We start from the raw sequence: 20,411 nt of genomic DNA, 5'->3' as shown, positions 1-20,411 counted from the left end.
GAAATGCATAAAATTGGCTCTCAGCAGTCAGTACACACATGCTCCACCACATCATTGAATTCCTACCCACCCTTCACGGCCTAACCTGTTTCACCTACTCTGTGCCACCTCCCAATATGCCCTCAGTAACTCTATAGATATGCCTTCCTCTAAAAGCTAGTATATATAATCTCTGCTACTTCTTTGGTACGGTCATAGGCTGATTACTACCTTGTATTATTGATTATCTTTTTTTTTCAGGTTTTGCTCCTCCAAGTAGATTGTAAACTCTATGAGGGCATGAATCATTTCTTATAATGCACAACACCTAGCATAGTGCCTTGTGCCAGCAGGTGGCCAGTTCCTGTCTGTTCATTCCTTTCCCGCCTTTCAAGGAAAGTTAAGACTGTCCTAGGCTCAAGAAGGAAAAATTACTCAAATTGAGAAGGGTAAATGACAGAAAACTTCCTTTAAAATGGATTGGAATGAAGAAAGGGGGTAAAAGTGGACAGCTGAGTTCAAAAGGAAAAATAGCATCAGCCTAGGAAACGGCTATTCACAAACCTTTACTTCCACACATATATGTATCTATGTCAAACCATTAGAGAGGAAATGCAATAGGTAGATGTGTGGTATAACAGACAAAGCACTGGATTAGAAACCAGGTTTAGTTCTAGCTATGCAACTATCTACCTTGGTAACAGTCTGTTACCAAGTCACTTAACCCCAATGACATTAGTTTTACTATCTGCTAAATGAGAGGTAGATATGATGATCAGTCCTAAAATGGTTAGAAACAATGGGAGGTATCCAAGTGGGGAAGTCAGAATTTGTTTGAATTTTGTTGTAGAAATATTCTGTTAAAATAATAATAAAAAGAGCTGAAAACATATAGCAAGAAATACTGCCAGAGGATTGCCAAGCTAGTGTCTTGAAATTGTACCATAAATTGTGTATGTGTGTATAGGCGGAAGGAGATAGAAGAGGAGTGGGTAAAGTACCAGAAATGGTTCCCTGTTCTTAACTATGCCCACAAATCCATATACAATTTAAGAGAAGTACAAGGAGGAAACTGTAATGATAAAAATGAGCATACTTTAATAATACGTATCAGATACTGAATGCTTAATATTTTCGCAGGTACTGTGCTATTTATTTTATACGCATTATCTTATCATATTAACAGCCTTGTGTAGTTATTATCTGCAATTTACTAATGAAGAACCTGAGCCTGATTCCAAAGCCTCAGTTGTTAATTGATGGAAAGGGATGACAGAAGATAGAACAGGAAGAGATATCAATTTTTTTGTGATTTGTTTTCAACGTATTCTCTTGATATTTTAGGGAAATCAAGAGAATGAGTGGAGAGGGTCTAAACTCAAGAAGGGGAGGGAACAATCCGTTTAGTTCACAGGAGTCTTCTCAGCTCCCAGACAGCGCTTGGAATACGCTGTCTAAACAGAAATTTTGGTTGCTGAGGTATTTCAGTAGCCATTTCAGGTGGTGCTCTCAATCCTGGTTTCATCCGTTTTCCTGAACACTTCAGTGCTGTGCACTGTTCTGAGTATAACTGGTATTTAAGATGGCATGCTTATTCGCTAGAGGGATTAATGGTCTTTTTTGAGCAAGCCAAAACAAAGGAAATGTCACCCAAATTCCTCAGCTGTAAAATAGGGTTCTGGGATTCTTAAAGTCACATCCACATCAGAAAGTTGGATTTCAATCACACAGAAAGCTGGATTCGTTCTCCCTGCTCCTCTGGTTAACATGCGTGTGTGTGTGTGCGTGTGTAAACTTGGAGCTTCTTGAAATTGAGAACTCTGAGCTTGTGTTAACGTGTGTGTGTATAAACTTGGAGCTTCTTGAAATTGAGTGAGAACCCTGCCCCGCACCTTAGGCCGGCAGCAGTTTCCTCTAGTTCTCTTCACCTGCCACCTAAGACTTGACTTGGCTCCGCCCCGCCCCCAGGCAAGCGAGAGAAACGAAGCGACGCGGCTGGGCTGCTGGGAAAAGGCTTCACCCAGGATTACCCCAGAAGGGCTTGGGCTGCGGTTAACCGAACCTCTCGCGCCCGGTGCAGCCTCCCTTTCTCAGGGAGGCTGAGGAGCGGCCAGACCCAACTAGGCCACGTAATCATTCCGGGCCCACCCGCTCAGTGTCTCCAGTCCCGGCCGCGCTCTCTCCTGGGCGCGGTGCGGCTCGAGGGCCGGCTACTCACCATGGCGGCAGGCGGCAGCCTAAAGGAACGGGAGTGGCCAGGCGGTGGCCCGCCAAGTCTGGGAGAGCCGAGGATAGCTGGACCACAGAAGACGGGGAGGGAGGGTAGGTTGTTTAGAAGCCTCTGGTTGCTAACGGAAACCGAGGCACGTGGACTGCAATTATGCATTTTCATTGGTCCTGAGGATCACGCGACAGGAAGTATTGCGTAACCGGTTGACTGCCACGTGCGCATTGGCTTCCAGGGCCGGAAGTCCCACCTTTTTGTGCCACGTTCACCTTTGGGAGCTGAGTGCCGTTGCAGAAGGTAACCGGAGGGCTGTGCTTCCTGGAGCTGCCTGGGGCCGCCACCGCGCTTGCGCGCTTCGGGGCATCGGCTTGTGGATTGTTGGGAAGTTCTCATCCAAAACTTCCTGTGGCCTAGGCGACCCCAAGGGTGCAATGGACATCCCAGACCTTTCAGTGGTCTCATAGGGCGCGGCTCAGACATATTTTTTTTCAGGAGTTCCTACCTGAGCATCAGGGTGGCTGAGACAGGCCAACAACACCAACGCCTGCAGATTCTCAAGTACAGCTTCAAACGACCCCTCCCTACGACTCCGCCTGTTATTATTACTGTTGTCGTTGTTGTTATTATCTTCTCTTATATTTCTAGTTAAAAGTCTCTAGCAACCTTTTCCCATTAAAAAAAAAAAATGCAAAAAGCATGGGTTTTCTCCAAGAGCAGTGAATTTCAAAAGGTTCCATATGCCTGGAACCACTATGGAAGCTTGTTGAGCAAATTCCCGGGCCTCATCTCCAGAAATTCTGATTCACAAGTCTAACTTGGGTCCTTGGGATCTGCGGTTTTTAACCGATGTTCCAGGAGTGATCACAGATCAGGACCACTCTTAGAAACGCTGGCTTGGAAGGACAAGAGTAGGATGAGATCTCTTATTGCAAATAGCAGGGACTCAGAGTCCTTCACTCAGATGATCCAGAGGTGATGTGCAGGCATTTGCCCACAGAAGGATCTCAAGCCTTGGGTCAAGAACAGTAAGCAAGGTTCTCCTGTGTGTCACCTGGAGCACTCCAAGGCATGGAAGGATGGCCTGGAGGCAGTGGCGTGGGTATGCCCAACTTCACCTTTGGCTAGGCTCCCTATCCTTGGCATTGCAATGGCATTTGGGCAGAATCCCTGTCTTCTTGCGAGATTCCTAAGGGCAGATTCTCTCAACCCTGCATATTAACCCCTTCCAAGCTCAGTTAAACTTCCCCTTTACCATCCCACCTCCCCATTTCTGTTTAGTGAGTGTTGTTGAATTTGATAACGATGGTTGCCATTATTTAGTGCCTATTATGAGCTATTAATAGACACATTCCATTCCAGTAGTTAATCCTCATAATACTTGGTTCTTTCCTCTGTAGACATTCGTTGTGTTCACATAGTGAGAGGGTCACTTTACAAGGTGTTGTGGGTGCGAGATGAAGTTCACAAAAACTTTTATGACTGATCAGTAAACAAAGTCGTTCATCAGTTCGCATTGCTGAAAAGCTCGTTTATTTTCTCACAGGCCAAATCCTGTGCTTGCGAAGTGTTATTAATTCAGGGGAAGGAAAGGAGTGTGTGTATAATGCAAATATTACATTTGTGGTTTGGGGATTTTTAAAGTTGTTCTGCAAAACTCCATCAGCTGGTTATTGTAATATAAAATTCTGCTTTAATCTAAAATCTTCCATACCAAGGAGATTATCACCGTTAGCCAATCTACCCAACAGAGTTGAATGTTGTTACATAAGCTGTCTAACTAGTGACAGCAAATGTGAACATGTATTTTTGGTCTTAAAGTGATGAATTTGGCTCATGAAAAGGCTGAACTTGTACTTCAGGTTGTTTACTAGTGTGGGTTGGTCACCAAAGCAAACAATTCGAGCCGTGAGGGAGAACAGCTCCACCCTACTTTACTAGTGATCTTCTTAGGCTCTGTTTTTATTTTTTTTTAATTGCTGTGACAGTTTTTTAAAATGCGTATATGTGTGAGTGTATGTGTGTGTGTGAATTTGGAGGGAGGTACACAAGTCCATTTTGTACCTTTTAGCAGTGTTCAACATAAATAAAATGAAGATAAATTTTTTGTATATTATTATGAAATGAGACTCTTATAACTTTATAAGTTACCAGTCATAATACTAGGACCACCAATTTCAGGGTGTTTGCAACCTAGACTTGGCAAAAGGAGGAATGGGAAGCTGATCATGGCCTCCTCAGGGATGTCAACAGATTCACTCATTCTGCCACTATTTACAGAACCCCTGTTGTGTGCAAAGTTCTGTGGCCATGATAGTGAGTCTGAGTAAAAAATCTGAGGGGGAAATCTGAGGGAAGAAGTGGAGGGACTCAGAAAGCCCCAGCTGCCCCCACACTATAAATTTTTGGGGGGTGTGGGGGGACTAAGGTGAGGCTTTACTTAAGTAGAAACAGGAAATGAAGAAAATGATTAAGTAAAAAAATATATATAAGTGATACACAGAAAATGTAAAAATCTTGAAGGTTATATGGGAAAGAGAAAAGTTTGAGAAATACCGAACTGGTAGTAGGTGGAAAATAGGGGAAATCATTTAGGAGATTATTCTTAAGAAGACAGAATCTTTGCAGCATGACTTCTTGCATGAAATTCTACCATACAAGTTCTCTTCAACTTCCCCATCTTGCCACATCTTGGCTACTGAGAAAGTAGCCAAGACCGTGTAGAAGAGAATGGCCAAGATTAAAGGGCTCTTTACAGGAGATATAGCATTTGAGTAGGCCTGCAGTAGGCAAGAGGCTATTTTCAGTTGCTTTCAAAATACCTTAATGATCGGCAGAGTATTGGAGAGTGCTGACAAATTAAATTAGTGAAATCACTATCACATGCATTAAAGGAGGTCAAACGAGGAAGTGGTTCACCATAAAACACAACTCCCTGGAAGAATGTGTGGATGTTGGCAATTACTTAGCCCGAATTATAGATTAGTTTCACTGATAATCTCAATGCATTAACAACACCCCAAAGGGAACAAACACCAAAACCATCAAAAGGAGAAGCCTACCTCAAAAAATGTTGAGAATTGGTTGTGGGGAATACCTTCTTGTAGAGAACAAGAAAAATTATAAAGATGATGATATGCACCAAATCCTCTTTCCATACTCCCTTATGCATATACATTTCAGTTAAACCCACAAGTTCAGTCTGTACATTCAGCAGCTGTTAATGGGAAGCTGGACTCGCAAGATACAATGGGGAAGGGAGCAATGAACAAGATGGGATTGGTCTCTTTCAAAAATGGGCTTATAATCAAGTCAAGGGAGAATTCAAACTTGCAGAATAATTTCAAAGCAGACAGTTAGTAGTAGGGTAGTTCAGAGAGGGTGCGAGATAGTTCACTTCTGTTGAGACTGGAGAGGAGAGATTCAGAAATGAAATGAAATGATTTCCAGAAGGCAGTGGAATTTGGGTTAGGTTTTAACAGGAGCGTGGAAAAGTTGTGGGTGAGTGTGATGATTGTGAAATTGAGAGTTGTCCTGAACAGGGAACCCAAATTTTCATCAGGTGCTGCAGTAGAAGTGTCCAGAGATGTACATTTAGATTTATTATTATTACAAGTGGCAAACTACAAAAAGAGATATACTGACAGCTTATACAAGGGTGGAGCACCTTTAAGAAGAGTGTCTTATTCAGAAATGTGGATCTTCCTAGATCTGTGGTCTTCAATAAATGTTTCCCTGGACTGTTGTCAATGTAAGGGTATTCACCGATTGCATTTCATCATAGAAAATGGAAACAAAAAATCAAATTTGCTCAGGAAGTTTTGCCTACAAAGCCAGGGCTGTGTAGTCCTATTGGAAGAGCTGAATAGCCTAGTGCAAGCTGTGTTCATGACTGGAAGTTTTCTCAGTGAGCTGGATAAATAATATATGAAAAATAAAGTGAACTCAAACGGAAATGTCATTCTTAGCCAACTTATATGAGTTTGTTTTCCCCACTACTATATTGCAAGCTCCTTGAAGGAAGAAATATTGATTATATAATAACATAGTATGGCCGGCCTTTAATAAGCTCTGAGCTATGCTTGCAGAACTGAATTGGAGATAAACAGGAGCATCTCAACAAACATTTGTGAATTCCTGCTGGGTTCCAGATACTGTGTTTGTGGGTTGCTTTTGGCCCCGGACATGCCCTCTTTTAGAAAGCATATCATAAGGCAGCAGACATATTCAGCTATCCCTATTTCCCATGTTAAATGTAACTTTGAGGTGATTTATATAACTTTTAGGAGTTTCTGAGAATGAATTATTTAGTTCTCATGACTTAACCCTTATGTTTTTATATAACTACTGATTGAATTCTAGTTGACTTAATGCTACATTTTGAAGACATCCCATAAAACAATTACTAATTTATAGGTTTCTTTTTATATTTTGAGCCCAAGCATTTACAGTTGTTCCTTGAACAACACAAGGGATAGTGCTGTGGACCCCATGCACGGTCAAAAATCCACATATAACTTTTGACTCCCCTGAAAGTGAACTACTAATAGACTGCTGTTGACTGGAATCTTTACCAATAACATAAATAGTTCATGAGCATATATTATGCATTATATGTATTATATACTATATTCTTTCAGTAAAGTAAGCTAGAGAAAAGAAAATACTAGAAAATCATCAGGAAGAGAAAATATATTTACTATTCATTAAGTGGAAGTGGATCATCATAAAAGTCTTCATTTTGAATAGGTTGAGGAGGAAGAGGAAGCAGAGAGGTTGGTCTTACTGTCTCAGGGGTGGCAGAGGAGAAAGAGTTGGAGGAGGTGGAAGGGGAGTCAGGAGAGAAAGGCACACTCAGTGTAACTTTATGGAAATACATAATTTCCATCTGACTTTTTATTTTTTGTTTATCTAAAAATGTTTTTATATGGTACCAGTCCTTTCACCATTTGCGCGTTTCAGTGCCTGTATAATAGAAGGGTCCATGTCATAAAAGAAGTTAAAATCAGTCTTGGATAATTGAAACCCTTCTTCCAGATTGTCTAATGTCAATGTATTTTCTGGCACTACTTCTACATCTTATCATTTCTTACTGGTTCAGAAGCACTCATCTCCATCAACTTGTGTTCAGCTAATTCATCTGGTGTGGTGTCTATTAGCTCTTGAATCTTTCTCCAAGGGTCATACCTTGAAACCCTTTGCCCCCATTCTTATTTTGCATATCTACAATCTCTTTCATGGTTTCCTTGTTTGGCTCATGCACAACATCCAGACACAGTTTTCTCCAGCAGGAATTTATTGTTTCGGGGTTGATGGCTTTCACGGCTTTTCCTGTAGCAATGATGACATCTTCAGTGGTGTGTAATCTTTCCAGACCTTCATGATGTTCTCTCTGCTGGCATTCTCCTCCATAGCATTGACAATCCTTTCCATAAAGAACCATGTGCAATGAGCCTTAAAGGTCCTTATGACCCCGATCTAGAGGCTGAATTAGAGACATTGTGTTTGGGGGCAAGTAGACCACTTCAATACCTTTGACATGGAACTCATGGGGTTTTGGTAGCCAGGGGCATTGTCCAATAAAAAAGGAAACTTTAAAAGTCAGTCCCTTACTGGAAAAGTACTTCCTGACTTCATGGACAAAAGCATTGATGGAACTAATCCAGAATAAGGGTGCTTGTTGTGCATGTCTTCTTCTTGTACAACCAAAAGATTGGCAGCTGGTGTTCACCTTTTTCCTTCAATGCTCAGAGATTGCAGCTTTATAGACAAGAACAGTCCTGATAATAAACCTCACTGCATTTGCACAAAACAGTGGAGTTAGATAATCCTTTCCTATTATATTTTGGTGCTCATTTCTCTTCCTTACGAATAAATGTCCTTTGTGGTATCTTTTTTCCCAGAATGGGGGCATTTTCATCTGCATTAAAAACCTGTTTAGGCAGCTATCCTTTCTCCTCAATAATTTTCTTAGTGGTGTCTTGAAACTCACCTACTGCCTCTTAGTTGGCAGAAGCTGCTTCTCTCATTATCTTGATATTTTTAAAGCCAAACCTCTTTCTAAAATTATCGACCCATTCTTTGCTGGCACTAAATTCTCTGACTTTAGATCCTTCATCTTTCTTTTTCTCTAAGTTTTCATATATGACTTAACTTTTTCTCAAACTATATTAGAGATGCCTTTTTTAGAGCAATCCTACACTCACATGAAAGCTGCATTTTTAATACAAGGTTAAAAGGTAGTTCACCAAAAGTACAAGGTTTTTGCAGCAACTGGAGTAGATGCAGTGACGCCTTCATGAATTTCCTTTTCTTCTTTTTTACAGTGGTCCTTATGCTGGAGGGCAGCTGCAGCCGCAGACCTAAATCTGTGGTACATATCAAGTAATTCAACTTTTTCTTGTAATATCATGACTTTATGTTGTTTACTGGGAGTACTTCCAGCATCATTAGTGACACTTTGTGTGAGTCCTATGATGTTATTTAAGGCTTACAGTATTGCACTACACACAAAATTTGCAAGAACTGCTGGAGATCACTTTTTACTATGATACATAATTTACTGGAGAGATGAACTGCTCAGGTGGAGATAATTAACCTCATAGATATTTTAAGCTGATACTTGAAACATTTGAACTCATTGCAATAGCAACAAGAGGTGGCTACAAAATTATTACAGTAGTACAAAGTGTGCTACAGTTAATTATATGCAGTTATGATTTAATACTGCATCTTTATGTTTGTTTACATTTCTCTCTGCTGTGAATGATGCCATGTGTTCTCTAAGTGTTTCTGTGCATAAGTTTTGATAAATTTTATGTTTTTGTAATAGATTTGTGTATATTTTAGGGTAGTGAATTATAAAATAGACCAGTCTGTACATATATTTTATGCTTTAATTAAAATCCTAATTTTTTGATATTTCTTTGAGTTTTTTCAAATAGTCAAAAATCTCCAAAATTTTTTCCAATATATTAATCAAAAAATATCCATGTATAAGCAGACCTACACAGTTCAAACCCATGTTGTTCAGGTGCAACTGTGTATTTCTGATTTCAAGCATTTTTTTTTTTTTTTTTTTTTTTTTTTGAGACGGAGTCTCACTGTGTCTCCCAGGCTGGAGTGCAGTGGCGCGATCTCGGCTCACTGCAAGCTCCGCCCCCGCGGTTCACGCCATTCTCCCGCCTCAGCCTCCCAAGTAGCTGGGACTACAGGCGCCCGCTACCGCGCCCGGCTAGTTTTTTGTATTTTTAGTAGAGACGGGGTTTCACCATGTTAGCCAGGATAGGATTTCAAGCATTTTTATAGGCCATCGGTCCTGTGTCTAAAGTGCCTATTGGTTGTTAGGAGAACAAAGATGAAGCAAAGTCCCTGCTCTCAAGGATGCTATCCATCCAGCAGGACAGACAGACCCATTAGAGGATCATGTCATGTCCATATAATGTAGTCACCTTTTAGGAAACCAGGCAAGGAGCACTTAGCTCAATGTAGGGTTTCAGGGAAAGCTTTGAGGAAAATCCCTGAATTGAATCTTCAGGGATTAGTAAATGTTAGCCTGGGAAAAACAAGGTAGAAAGGACAGAGGGAATGTAGCAAACTCGGGCACCAATACCTGAAACAGCCCAGCGTGTGGATTCCTTACAAACCCCAAGAGATTAAATGTTAGGTGAGCATCTACTTTTAGAAGCCAATGTTGCCAAAATGTCACTGCTTTGCTAAAAATATTAAGTAGAAAACAAATGACCTGGACAGGGAAAAAAATAACTGAACACACTAAAATCCAGGGTGATATAAAGAAAACTTTCATATCTGGTCTACTGCTATCATTGAAGCTAAGACACCAATCTAAGGGACTAGTGTTAAGCTAATTGGAGAATGTCTTTCTAGGAATGGAGGGAATTTATCTGACTTCCACCCGGTCAGCCTGCAAAACTAACCCACGTACAGGGTTAGCAGAAATGTGGTAGGAATATCTTCATTAAATCATCCACAAATAAGACTGTGGAGAGTAACTTTGAACAGCTAACATACACAGAACTGATATTTTTCATGTATACAAATGAAGATAAATGGTTCCCAGTTGTTCTTATGTGATAGAATTTGGTTTTATTTTAAAACAGTGAGACTGAATATAAACCAGAAGACAACATGAACTTAAATATCTGCATGTATAAGACAGAAAAATTTTGCATTTTAAGAGACTTAATCTATGAATTTCTATAATTGATTTTGCATAAGAGAAACCATCAAAACCATGGAGATAGTTGTTTTTACTAGGATCGCTGTCGTATCCACATAAGAAGGTTGTGTTTGTGTGTTGAGAGATTTTTTCATGTGCCTGTTGTATTTGTTACTTAGAATTTACAATATTGTGAAAACTTTCCCCTTCAAAATGGATATATGTTTTAAAACCTTCTACAATGTGAGTAAATAGTCACCCAGGCTGGAGTGCAGTGGCGTGATCTCGGCTCACTGCAACCTCTGCCTCCTGGGTTCAAACGATTCTCCTGCTTCAGCCTCCTGAGTAGCTGGGATTACAGGGGCCCACCACTACGCCCAGCTCAGTTTTGTATTTTTAGTAGAGACAGGGTTTCACTGCATTGGCCAGGCTGGTCTCAAACTCCTGACCTTGTGATCCGCCCGCCTGGGCCTCCCAAAGTGCTGGGATTACAAGAGTGAGCTACCGCTCCTGGCCAGCTGTGATCTTTGAAACTTCTATTTTCTTCTGGCCCATGAGTCCTTCTCTTTGACTCATTTCTCTTTGGTCTCAAGTCAGAGCCTTCGTGCGATCCTTTAACCCTGAGAAGTTTCTATTTCTCACCAGATGACTCAATTTTAACATACTGATGGATTCCAACCTTAAATTTTTCCTGGCCAGGTACGGTGGCTCACAACTGTAATCCCAGCACTTTGGGAGGCTGAGGCGGGAGGATAGCTTGAGCCTAGGAAGTGAAGGGTGCAGTGAGCCATGATCGCACCACTGCATTCCAGCCTGGGTGACCCTGTCTCTCTCTCTCTTTTTTTTGTTCTTGTTCCCAAACTAGAAAAGTCACGTAACCAACTGTATTGGCTTCATAAAAACTTTTTGACCTTTTCCCCCCCAATTTTCTCTGGGCTTTTTAGATGCTTGGACATTGTGGGTCAGCTCCTGCTCCACTCCACCCAAGTGGCTGTCTCCTAAAGCTTTCCTAGTCCTCACACGTTCATCTCCCCCACTTCTCTTAAATCTTAACATATGATTCTCCTGCTACTTTTCTAGAAGGGAAGTTCCCTTAATATCCCTAACCTTCTGCTCAAACAAAGCACTTTTATCTATAAGCAAGGACATATTTAAAGAGTATTAACACCCAGTAGTGTCTGGGGCATGAGGAAAAAGGCACTCTTAAAAACTGTTGGTAGGAGGATAAACTAGTATGACGTTTTTTGGAGGACAATCTGGAATTTCATCAAAACTGAAAATGTACACACCCTTTAAGCCAGCAATTTGCCTTCACTTCTAAGAATTTATTTAAGAAACAACAAGACCACAAAGGTGTATGTACAGAGATGTTTACAGCAGCTTTTTCTGTGGTAAAAAGTCTTGAGACAGTTTAAATGATCCTCTTATGGGAGAATGACTAAATCAATTATGGAGCAATAAAAGAGTAGTTTTCTGTAGCTGTCAAAAGAACAAGGAAGAATCCATGTGCACAGACATGGAAAGATTTCCATAACATATAGTGAAAACAAAAAAAGTCAAGTTGGAGAATAGTGAGATCCCATTTTTATAAACACACATACACACAAATTTGGAAAGGTAAAGCAATAAATTCCTCACATCAAAATGTGGGAAGAGGTGCTAGAGTGGCAGCAGGGATGGGAGGTGGTTGATCCCTACTTTATATATGTCGTAACCTGAATTTATTTATTAAGCAAACAGGCATCACTTTTACAGTTTAATGATGAAAAGAGAAAACAAAAGGTAATACAAAAGCCCCTTTTGTCACTTTTTCCATTGTTTTATGTGCTCACCCCAATCAAGGTACCTTCCTTCTAAGAGCCAGTACTCATTTCTGTTCTCTTTAAATCAGAAGTTAGGCAGACATTTCAGGCCATGAGACCTAGATGGAAACCACTCAAAGGAACATGCCCTTTCCTCTTCAAACACTGTTACCAACATTCAGATATTTTCATTTTGGTTGCAGCCCACTATTTTTAGCTTTTTCTTCTTTTAATTTTTCTCCAGATGGCTGAAGATACCCAGGCCTTTCACATTGAAGGTGGGGTAGGTGGAACAGAAGGAAGGGCTTTACTTGTGGTTGATTAGTTGTTTCATAACCCTTTGCATGAGCTTTCTTTGAGCAGGCATGCTTGGCTTTGGTAAGGTCCTGTCAAAATTTCTTTGATTTGAATTAGATGCACTGGGCAGGTCCCATTCAGATATTTAATAGTAAAATTAAACAGAAAGTCACCATATATTTTTTGAGGGACACAAAGGTACATCATGTAGGAATATTATGAACATTAGGCTCACTTTCTTGCTACACTAGGGGAAACATCTTTTTTGAGGCAAGGTGCATAGAAATTTTAGTGTGACTTACTTTGAGAGCAATGATTATCATTCATGGTTTACTATTTACTCTTTTCACAGATATAGAGAGCAAAATTATTAAACATGTAATAAGTGTCATGGGGCTACAAAGAGATTCTAAGCTCTCATCTTTTCCTGTAGGACACCCATGTATTTTCTTCTCTTCTTGCTCTACTGATTCGCAAGAACTCTTGTCCAAGGTTAACTAGATCTAGTTCTCATCTAAGCCCTTCTACCTCTGCTAGGACCAAGCTCCATCAATTATCCTTTAAGATTTTTCTTTTTGGCTTCTATATCTTCATCTTCTTCCCTTTTCTTTGATCCTTCCTCAGTTTAAAGTCATTCTCAAGTCTCCTCCACATTAAAAAATAAAACAATGACAAACCATAAACAATGATAAACCATAAACAATGCTAAACTAACCCTTTCTTTGTCCACACCTTTTCTATAGTCAGCTGCCCTAACCTCCTCCTCCTGTTTATTGCTAAACTCCTCCAGAGAGTGGCCTCTGTTGACTTCTTGCACTTCATCTGTCATTCACTCGCATTTTGGCTTTCTCTCCTCCTCCCTACTGAAACAGACTTCTCAAAAGCCATCCAATGAGCTAACGGCTGCCAAATCGAATGCCTTATCTCAGGTCTGCACCATTTTGCACCATGGACACCTCCTCTTCTACAGTTTCCTGGGTTTTTGCTACTCTGCCCTCTCCTTTCTATAGTTTCTTGCTGTCCATGTTTGGCTCCTCTGCTGCACAGCCCTGAAAATTGGTATCCCTTGAAATTTCTCCTCAGCTGCTTTGTCTTACCATGTATCCCCCTTGGCTGTGTAATTCCATTCATTTCCAGGGTTTCATCTGTCGCATATGAGGATGACCATCGAATGTGCATCTCCGGCTGGGCGTGGTGGCTCACGCCTGTAATCTCAGCACGTTGGGATGCCAAGGCAGGTGGATCACCTGAGGTTGGGAGTTCTAGACCAGCCTGACCAACAAGGAGGAACCCTGTTTCTGCTAAAAATACAAAATTGGCCGGGTGTGGTGGCGCATGCCTGTAATCACAGCTACTCAGGAGGCTGAGGCAGGAGAATCGCTTGAACCTGGGAGACGGAGGTTGCAGTGAGCCGAGATGGTGCCACTGCACTCTAGCCTGGACAACAAAAGTGAAACTCTGTCTCAAAAAAAAAATCTGCATCTCCAACCACACTTCTCATTTGCATTCCCAATTTATATTTGCAGGAACTTACAGGTATTCTCCAAGTGGAATTCTCAAAAACTATTTATATTCAACACATCTAAAGAGAACTCATAATCCACAAGAGTGTCTTGGTCTCATTCTACCACTAACCATTTTATCACTATCTGCCAATGAGATGATTCAGAGTTGTTTATGAGTTCTCCTCTCTCTCCTGCTGCTTCCAGCACCTCCTAGGATTACATCTGAAATAACTCAAAATCATCACCATTCCCTTCTTTATACTACTCTCCTCATCCCATTCATCTAATCTGAAGTAATAATTAAAAAAAACCAGTAACAACCGCCACCAAAACATAATTATAATATGTCAGACGCACTTGTCAACTTACAGGGCTTTCTCCTACTGGAACTTAGCCCAGCTTCTTGGAAAAGTCACCGAAGGGTGGATAGGGTACAAATTGATGGATTTTCTCTGCCTTCCCCAGAAAATGAGAGTTCAAGTTAAAAAATTAAGTCGTGTCTTAAAAAATCAAAGGGATATGATGAACATAAATGCAAAAATACTCAATAAAATACTGGCAAACCAAATCCAGCAGCACATCAAAAAGCTTATCCACCACCATCAAGTTGACTTCATCCCCATGATGCAAGGCTGGTTCAACATATGCAAATCAATGAATGTAATCCATCACATAAACAGAACTAAAGACAAAAACCACATGATTATCTCAATAGAGGCAGAAAAGGCCTTTGATAAAATTCAACATCCCTTCACATTAAAAACTCTCAATAAACTAGGTATTGATGGAATGTACCTCAAAATAATAACAGCCATTTATGACAAACCCACAGCCAGTATCATACTGAATGGGCAAAAGCTGAAACTGTTCCCCTTGAAAACTAGCACAAAACAAGGATGCCCTCTCTTACCACCCTTATTCAACATAGTATTGGAAGTCCTGGCCAGGGCAATCAGGCAAGAGAAAGACATAAAGCGTATTCAAATAGCAAGAGAGGAAGTCAAACTGTCTCTGTTTGCACATGACATGATCCTATACCTAGAAAACCCCACAGTCTCATCCCAAAAGCTTCTTAAGCTGATAAGCAAATTCAGCAAAGTCTCAGGATACAAAATCAATGTGCAAAAATCACAAACATTTCTATACACCAAAAATAGAGAGCCAAATCATGAATGAATTCCCATTCACAACTGCTACAAAGAGAATAAAATACCTGGGAATACAGAAAACAAGGGAAGTGAAGGACCTCTTCAAGGAGAACTACAAACCACTGCTCAAGGAAATCAGAGAGGACACAAATAAATGAAAAAATACTCCATGCTTATGGATAGGAAGAATCAATATGGTGAAAATGGCCATACTGTCCAAAGTAATTTATAGATTCAATGCTATTCCCGTTAAGCTACAATTGACATGCTTCACAGAATTAGAAAAAAAAAATTTTTTTTAATTCATATAGAACCAAAAAAGAGTCCATATAGCCAAGACAATCCTAGGCAAAAAGAACAAAGCTGGAGGCTTTCAAACTATACTACAAGGCTACAGTAACCAAAACAGCATGGTACAAAACCAGACACAAAGACCAATGGAACAGAATAGAGATCTCAGAATAAGACTGCACACATACAACCATCTGATCTTTAACAAACCTGATAAAAACAAGCAATGGGAAAAGGATTCCCTGTTTAATAAATGTGCTAAGAAAACTGGCTAGCCATATGCAGAAAATTGAAACTAAACCCCTTCCTTACACCTTATAGAAAAATTAACTCAAGATGGATTAAAGACTTAAATGTAAAACCAAAAACTATAAAAACTCTAGCAGAAAATCTAGGCAATACCATTCAGGACATAAGCATAGGCAAAGATTTCATGATGAAAACGTCAAAAGCAACCACAACAAAAGCAAAAATTGACAAATGGGATATAATTAAAGAGCTTCTGCACAACAAAAGAAACTATCATCAGAGTGAACAGACAACCTACAAAATGGGAGAAAATTTTTTCACTCTATCCATGTAACAATGGTCTAATATCCAAAATGTGCAAGGAACTTAAATACATTTACAAGACCAAAAAAAAATTAAAAAGTGGGCAAAAGACACGAACAGACGTGTCTCAAAAGAAGACATTTATGTAGCCAACAAACATATGAAAAAAGCTCAACATTATCATTAGAGAAATCCAAATCAAAACCACAATGAGATACCATCTCATGCCAGTCAGAATGGTGATTATTAAAAAGTGAGGAAACAACAGATGCTGGCAAGGCTGTGGAGAAATAGGAACACTTTTACACTTTGGTTGGAGTGTAAATTAGTTCAATCATTGTAGAAGACAGTGTGGCAATTCCTCAAAGACCTAGAATGAGAAATACCATTTGACCCAGCAATCCCACTACTGGGTATATACCCAAAGGAATAGAAATCATTCTATGATAAAGATACATGCATATGTATGTTCATTGTAGCACTATTCACAATAGCAAAGACACAGACTCAACCTAAATGCTCATCAATGATAGAGTGGATAAAGAAAATGTGGCACATATATACCATGGAATACTATGCAGCCATAAAAAGGAACAAGTTAATGTCCTTTACAGCGATATGGATGGAGCTGGAAGCTGTTATCTTCAGCAAACTGACACAGAAACAGAAAACTAAACATTGCATATTCTCACTTATAAGTGGGAACTGAATAATGAGAACACAACACACACTGGGGCCTGTTGGGGGTTGGGGGCAGGGAGAGCATCAGGATAAATAGCTAATGCATGTGAGGCGTAATACCTAGGTGATGGGTTGATAAGTGCAGCAAACCACCATGACACATGTTTACCTATGTAACAAACTTGCACGTCCCAGGACTTCAAATTAAATTAAATTTAAAAATAAAAGGGATGTTTTCCTCATACCTGACTTTTTGGACTGTTATACCAACCTAGGAGTTAATCACATTGACGAAATTGCCTAATAGACTAAAACTGAATTTTAAATATTTGAAGTAAACATTTTAAAAACCTGCTAGAGATGTCGTTGGACAAATAGGCCAAAAGACAACTTTTAAAAGTAGATCTTATCCTTTGGAGAAGTTTTGGGTCCAAAACAAGATTGAGAGGAAGGTAGAGAGATTTCTCATAAACCTTCTGTTTCCACATATGCCTCCCACTCCTTATTATCAGCATCCCCCCACCAAAGTGGTACACGTGTTACAACTAATGAACTGTATTGACAAGTCATTATCACCCCAAGTCCATAGTTTATTTGTTTTTGGTTTTCATTGCTGCTATGTAAGGAAAAAAAAGTGTTCTGTGATTTTTCAAGTTGGTTAGTCATAATGATCATTTTATAAAGGAAACTGCTGGTTTTAATGTCTGCTAATTTTGTGTTTTTCTTAAGAAATGAATTAAATCAATTTACCATAATTTTAAAAAAGTCTTTCCAGGATCTCACTCCTTTACACATTCAATTTTCAAGAAGAAAAATACTGTCTATATCCCTTTCCAAGAACAGTAAATAAGTATATGAATAGTAGATTAAAAATAAATGCTACCATACTTGGCTTTTTTTAACAGCTGTCGGGGTGTATTATCAAGAAAAAGCGTCTTATGCTTCACAAGATTATTTTGTGTTGCTCTTCCTTACTCTGAAAAATTCTACAAGGCTTATACTTATAAATACTGTAGCCAGAATGGGAATTAACGCTTCAATATGAGCTCCAAGGTCAAGGGAAGATCTGGAGGACTAGTGTACAGGAACGCTGGAGTAAGTATGGTGACACAGAAACAGTCAAAGTGACAGGTACTGAGCTGAATAATACATACTTATGTTTTTACCCAGTGTCATGGAAATAATTTATTTTATCCCTAATATATTTTTTATCATTTGTTAAAGTTAAAATCACATGCCATATTTTGTAAACTGTACTCATATGCTCTATAAACTACAGAATGAAAAATGAGCAACCTCAATGCTTTACAAATGGAAATCCTGAGAAAATAAGAAGCTATAGACACAACTGTTTTGAAAGTGCCTTTGTTTAGATCCAAAAGAGAAAGATAGAGAATTTTGTTAAATCTGAACTTGTATCTCATTGCCAAAAGGTTGAGTCTGTCTTTATTAAAACGAGCAAAGAGTTTTCCAGTAATGTCATATTAAAAATATAATTCTAAGAATTGTTGACTTGAACCTTGAGGATACAAATATTTGTTATGAGATGTTTGCCACAGAAATCGGTGTTTGTTCACTTAAAGTTGTAAATTGTGGTTTTCAGAGGAAATTGATTTGACGTACTTACTTTGTGATTAATGCACTCACTGTGAACTCTGGACTCTAGGGAGCTCTCCAAGAAATAGGGACATAGTTGGAGGTATTGCTCAGTTATTTCACGGGTAAAAGTAAAAATGGCTCTGACAGTAGAATCTAAAAACAAAAGGCAGGATTTCTATTCTCCTGGATGGTGCTCATTGATGATACACAACATGTGAGGCAGAAATGGGAACTAATCTCTTCCTGTTTTTAAAAATTTGCTACGCAGAGATAATTTTCATGTAATAATGAACTTAAAAGTCTGGTCTAAATATTCTACTCCATTCGTATCTAGCAGAAGGACATCTGACTCTCCCAGGCTTGAGTGCAGTGGTGAGATAATAGCTCCCTGCAGCCTCTAACTCCCTGCCTGAAGTGATCCTCCTGCCGCACCCTCCCAGGTAGCTGGGACTATAGGCACGAGCCATGGTGCCTGACTATTTTGTTGTTGTTGTTGTAGAGACAGAGTCTCCCTATTTTGCCCATGCTGGTTTCAAACTTCTGGGCTCAATTGATCCTCCCACCTTGGCCTCCCAAAATTCTGTGATTACAGATGTGAGCCACTGAATATGGCCTATGCTGGTACTTTCACTAACAAAAAAAACCAATGGAGTAGTTTTCTCATTTTCAAATGACAAAAAAGCAATGAATGAATGAAAGCGGATCTTTCACAGAGAATATTACATAGCTTTTTTTTTTTTTTTTTTTTTGGAGGCAGAGTCTTGCTCTGTCACCCAGGCTGGCATGCAGTGGCATGATCTTGGCTCACTGCAACCTCCGCCTCCCAAGTTAAAGCAATTCTCGTACCTCAGCCTCCCAAGTAGCTGGGATTACAGGCTCCCACCACCACACCTGGCTAATTTTTGTATTTTAAGTAGAGACAGGGTTTCACCATGTTGGCCAGGCTAGTCCTGAACTCCTGACCTCAAGTGATCCGCCCATATATAGCATTCTTAATAATGTACAGAACTGAAATAAAATTCACTTCATTTTTGAAAAATAAGAATTTGGGAAATTTGAAATAGAATGGCATTAATTATATATGAATCATAGAATACAACTCTAATAGTGTCTAATGATCACAGTATGATGACCAGCCATTGTAATTTTAAGGGGGAGAAAAAGAAAAATTTAATGTAGATTTTAACATGTATACTTCTTGGACACGGAGGTGGAAGGATGGTTTGAGCCTGGAAGGTGGATGTTGCAGTGAGCTGGGATTGCACCACTGCACTCCATCCTGGGTGACAGAGCCAGACATTGTCTCAATAAATAAATAAATAAATAAATAAATAAATAAATAAGTAAAAATAAAGTAAAATGTATACTTGCAAGAATTTTTCTTTTTCAAGAAATTATGCCATGAGAAGAGCGTGTGCCCATGAGTCTATATAAGGGTGTATGTGCATATAGGCATGTGCAAGAATGTGTGTGTGTGTGTATGTGTGTGTGTTAGTTGGGAAGAACAGCAGTGAAAAGGAACGGACTTTGGAATCCTAAGGTAATTCAGATGGTGAATGGACATTTATCTCATAAATGCTTTTGTTTTTTGGTAGGTGATGAAAATAATAACACCAGCAAATGTGAAAAACCTGCTTTTCTCTTAATATGATTGTGAGGTTCCCTTTGTAAAGCAAGCTTTTGTTTGCCTAAAATTAATCTCTTATTAATTTAGATTTTGTCAAAATAATTAGGCCAGGCTCGTATGCTTCAGTATGAGGCCACCATGTGACAGAGCACATGGAACGTGCAGAGTCATCTCGAAAAACGAATGATGAAGACAGGACAGGCTCTGAGTGGAGCTTTGGAGTGTAGGAAAAGGTTGCATTCTCGCCTAGTCTCCTAAAGGGTTGCCTCAGCAAGGAAACCCGGCCCAAGGAGTTGAAGTAATGAGTACAGACTCGTTGACCATTTTCATCTTTTCCCTTCTTAATTTTAAAAATCACGTATTTTTCCTGCTGCTAGGAGAGATTTTCTGCTGAAATCTCCACTGATTTCTGATCTAGTCCATTGCCAACATGTTTGTGCTTGACTCTCATTTGGGCATATTTCTTCTGGGTCTTTTAGTTAGGATTATTTTTAGAGAGAAGATAAGGGAAAATGAAATACCTCTGT

The 20,411-nt window shown here is 39.6% G+C and overlaps 1 protein-coding gene across 4 annotated transcripts in view; it reads right to left on the bottom strand.

Moving 5' to 3' along the window:
- Positions 1–20,411, bottom strand: part of LZTFL1 (leucine zipper transcription factor like 1) — a 94,207-nt gene that overhangs the window by 15,375 nt on the left and 58,421 nt on the right. For 2 of the 4 annotated variants that reach the window (XM_025376825.1, XM_025376826.1), the window contains exon 1: positions 2,198–2,366. The exons of 1 other annotated variant lie outside the window; for it this stretch is intronic. In XM_025376825.1, the coding sequence (XP_025232610.1) occupies positions 2,198–2,365 (168 nt within the window). In that variant the 5' untranslated portion in view covers position 2,366. Of the gene's footprint in view, positions 1–2,197; positions 2,367–20,411 lie in introns of those variants that run through there. One more of the 4 variants, XM_025376828.1, reaches the window with a different exon arrangement.

The sequence above is a fragment of the Theropithecus gelada genome, chromosome 2 (genome assembly GCF_003255815.1).
Source record: "Theropithecus gelada isolate Dixy chromosome 2, Tgel_1.0, whole genome shotgun sequence".
Classification (NCBI taxonomy): Eukaryota; Metazoa; Chordata; class Mammalia; order Primates; family Cercopithecidae; genus Theropithecus; species Theropithecus gelada.
Note: the sequence above shows the minus strand (reverse complement) of the source record. Positions and strands in the feature narration are given on the sequence as shown.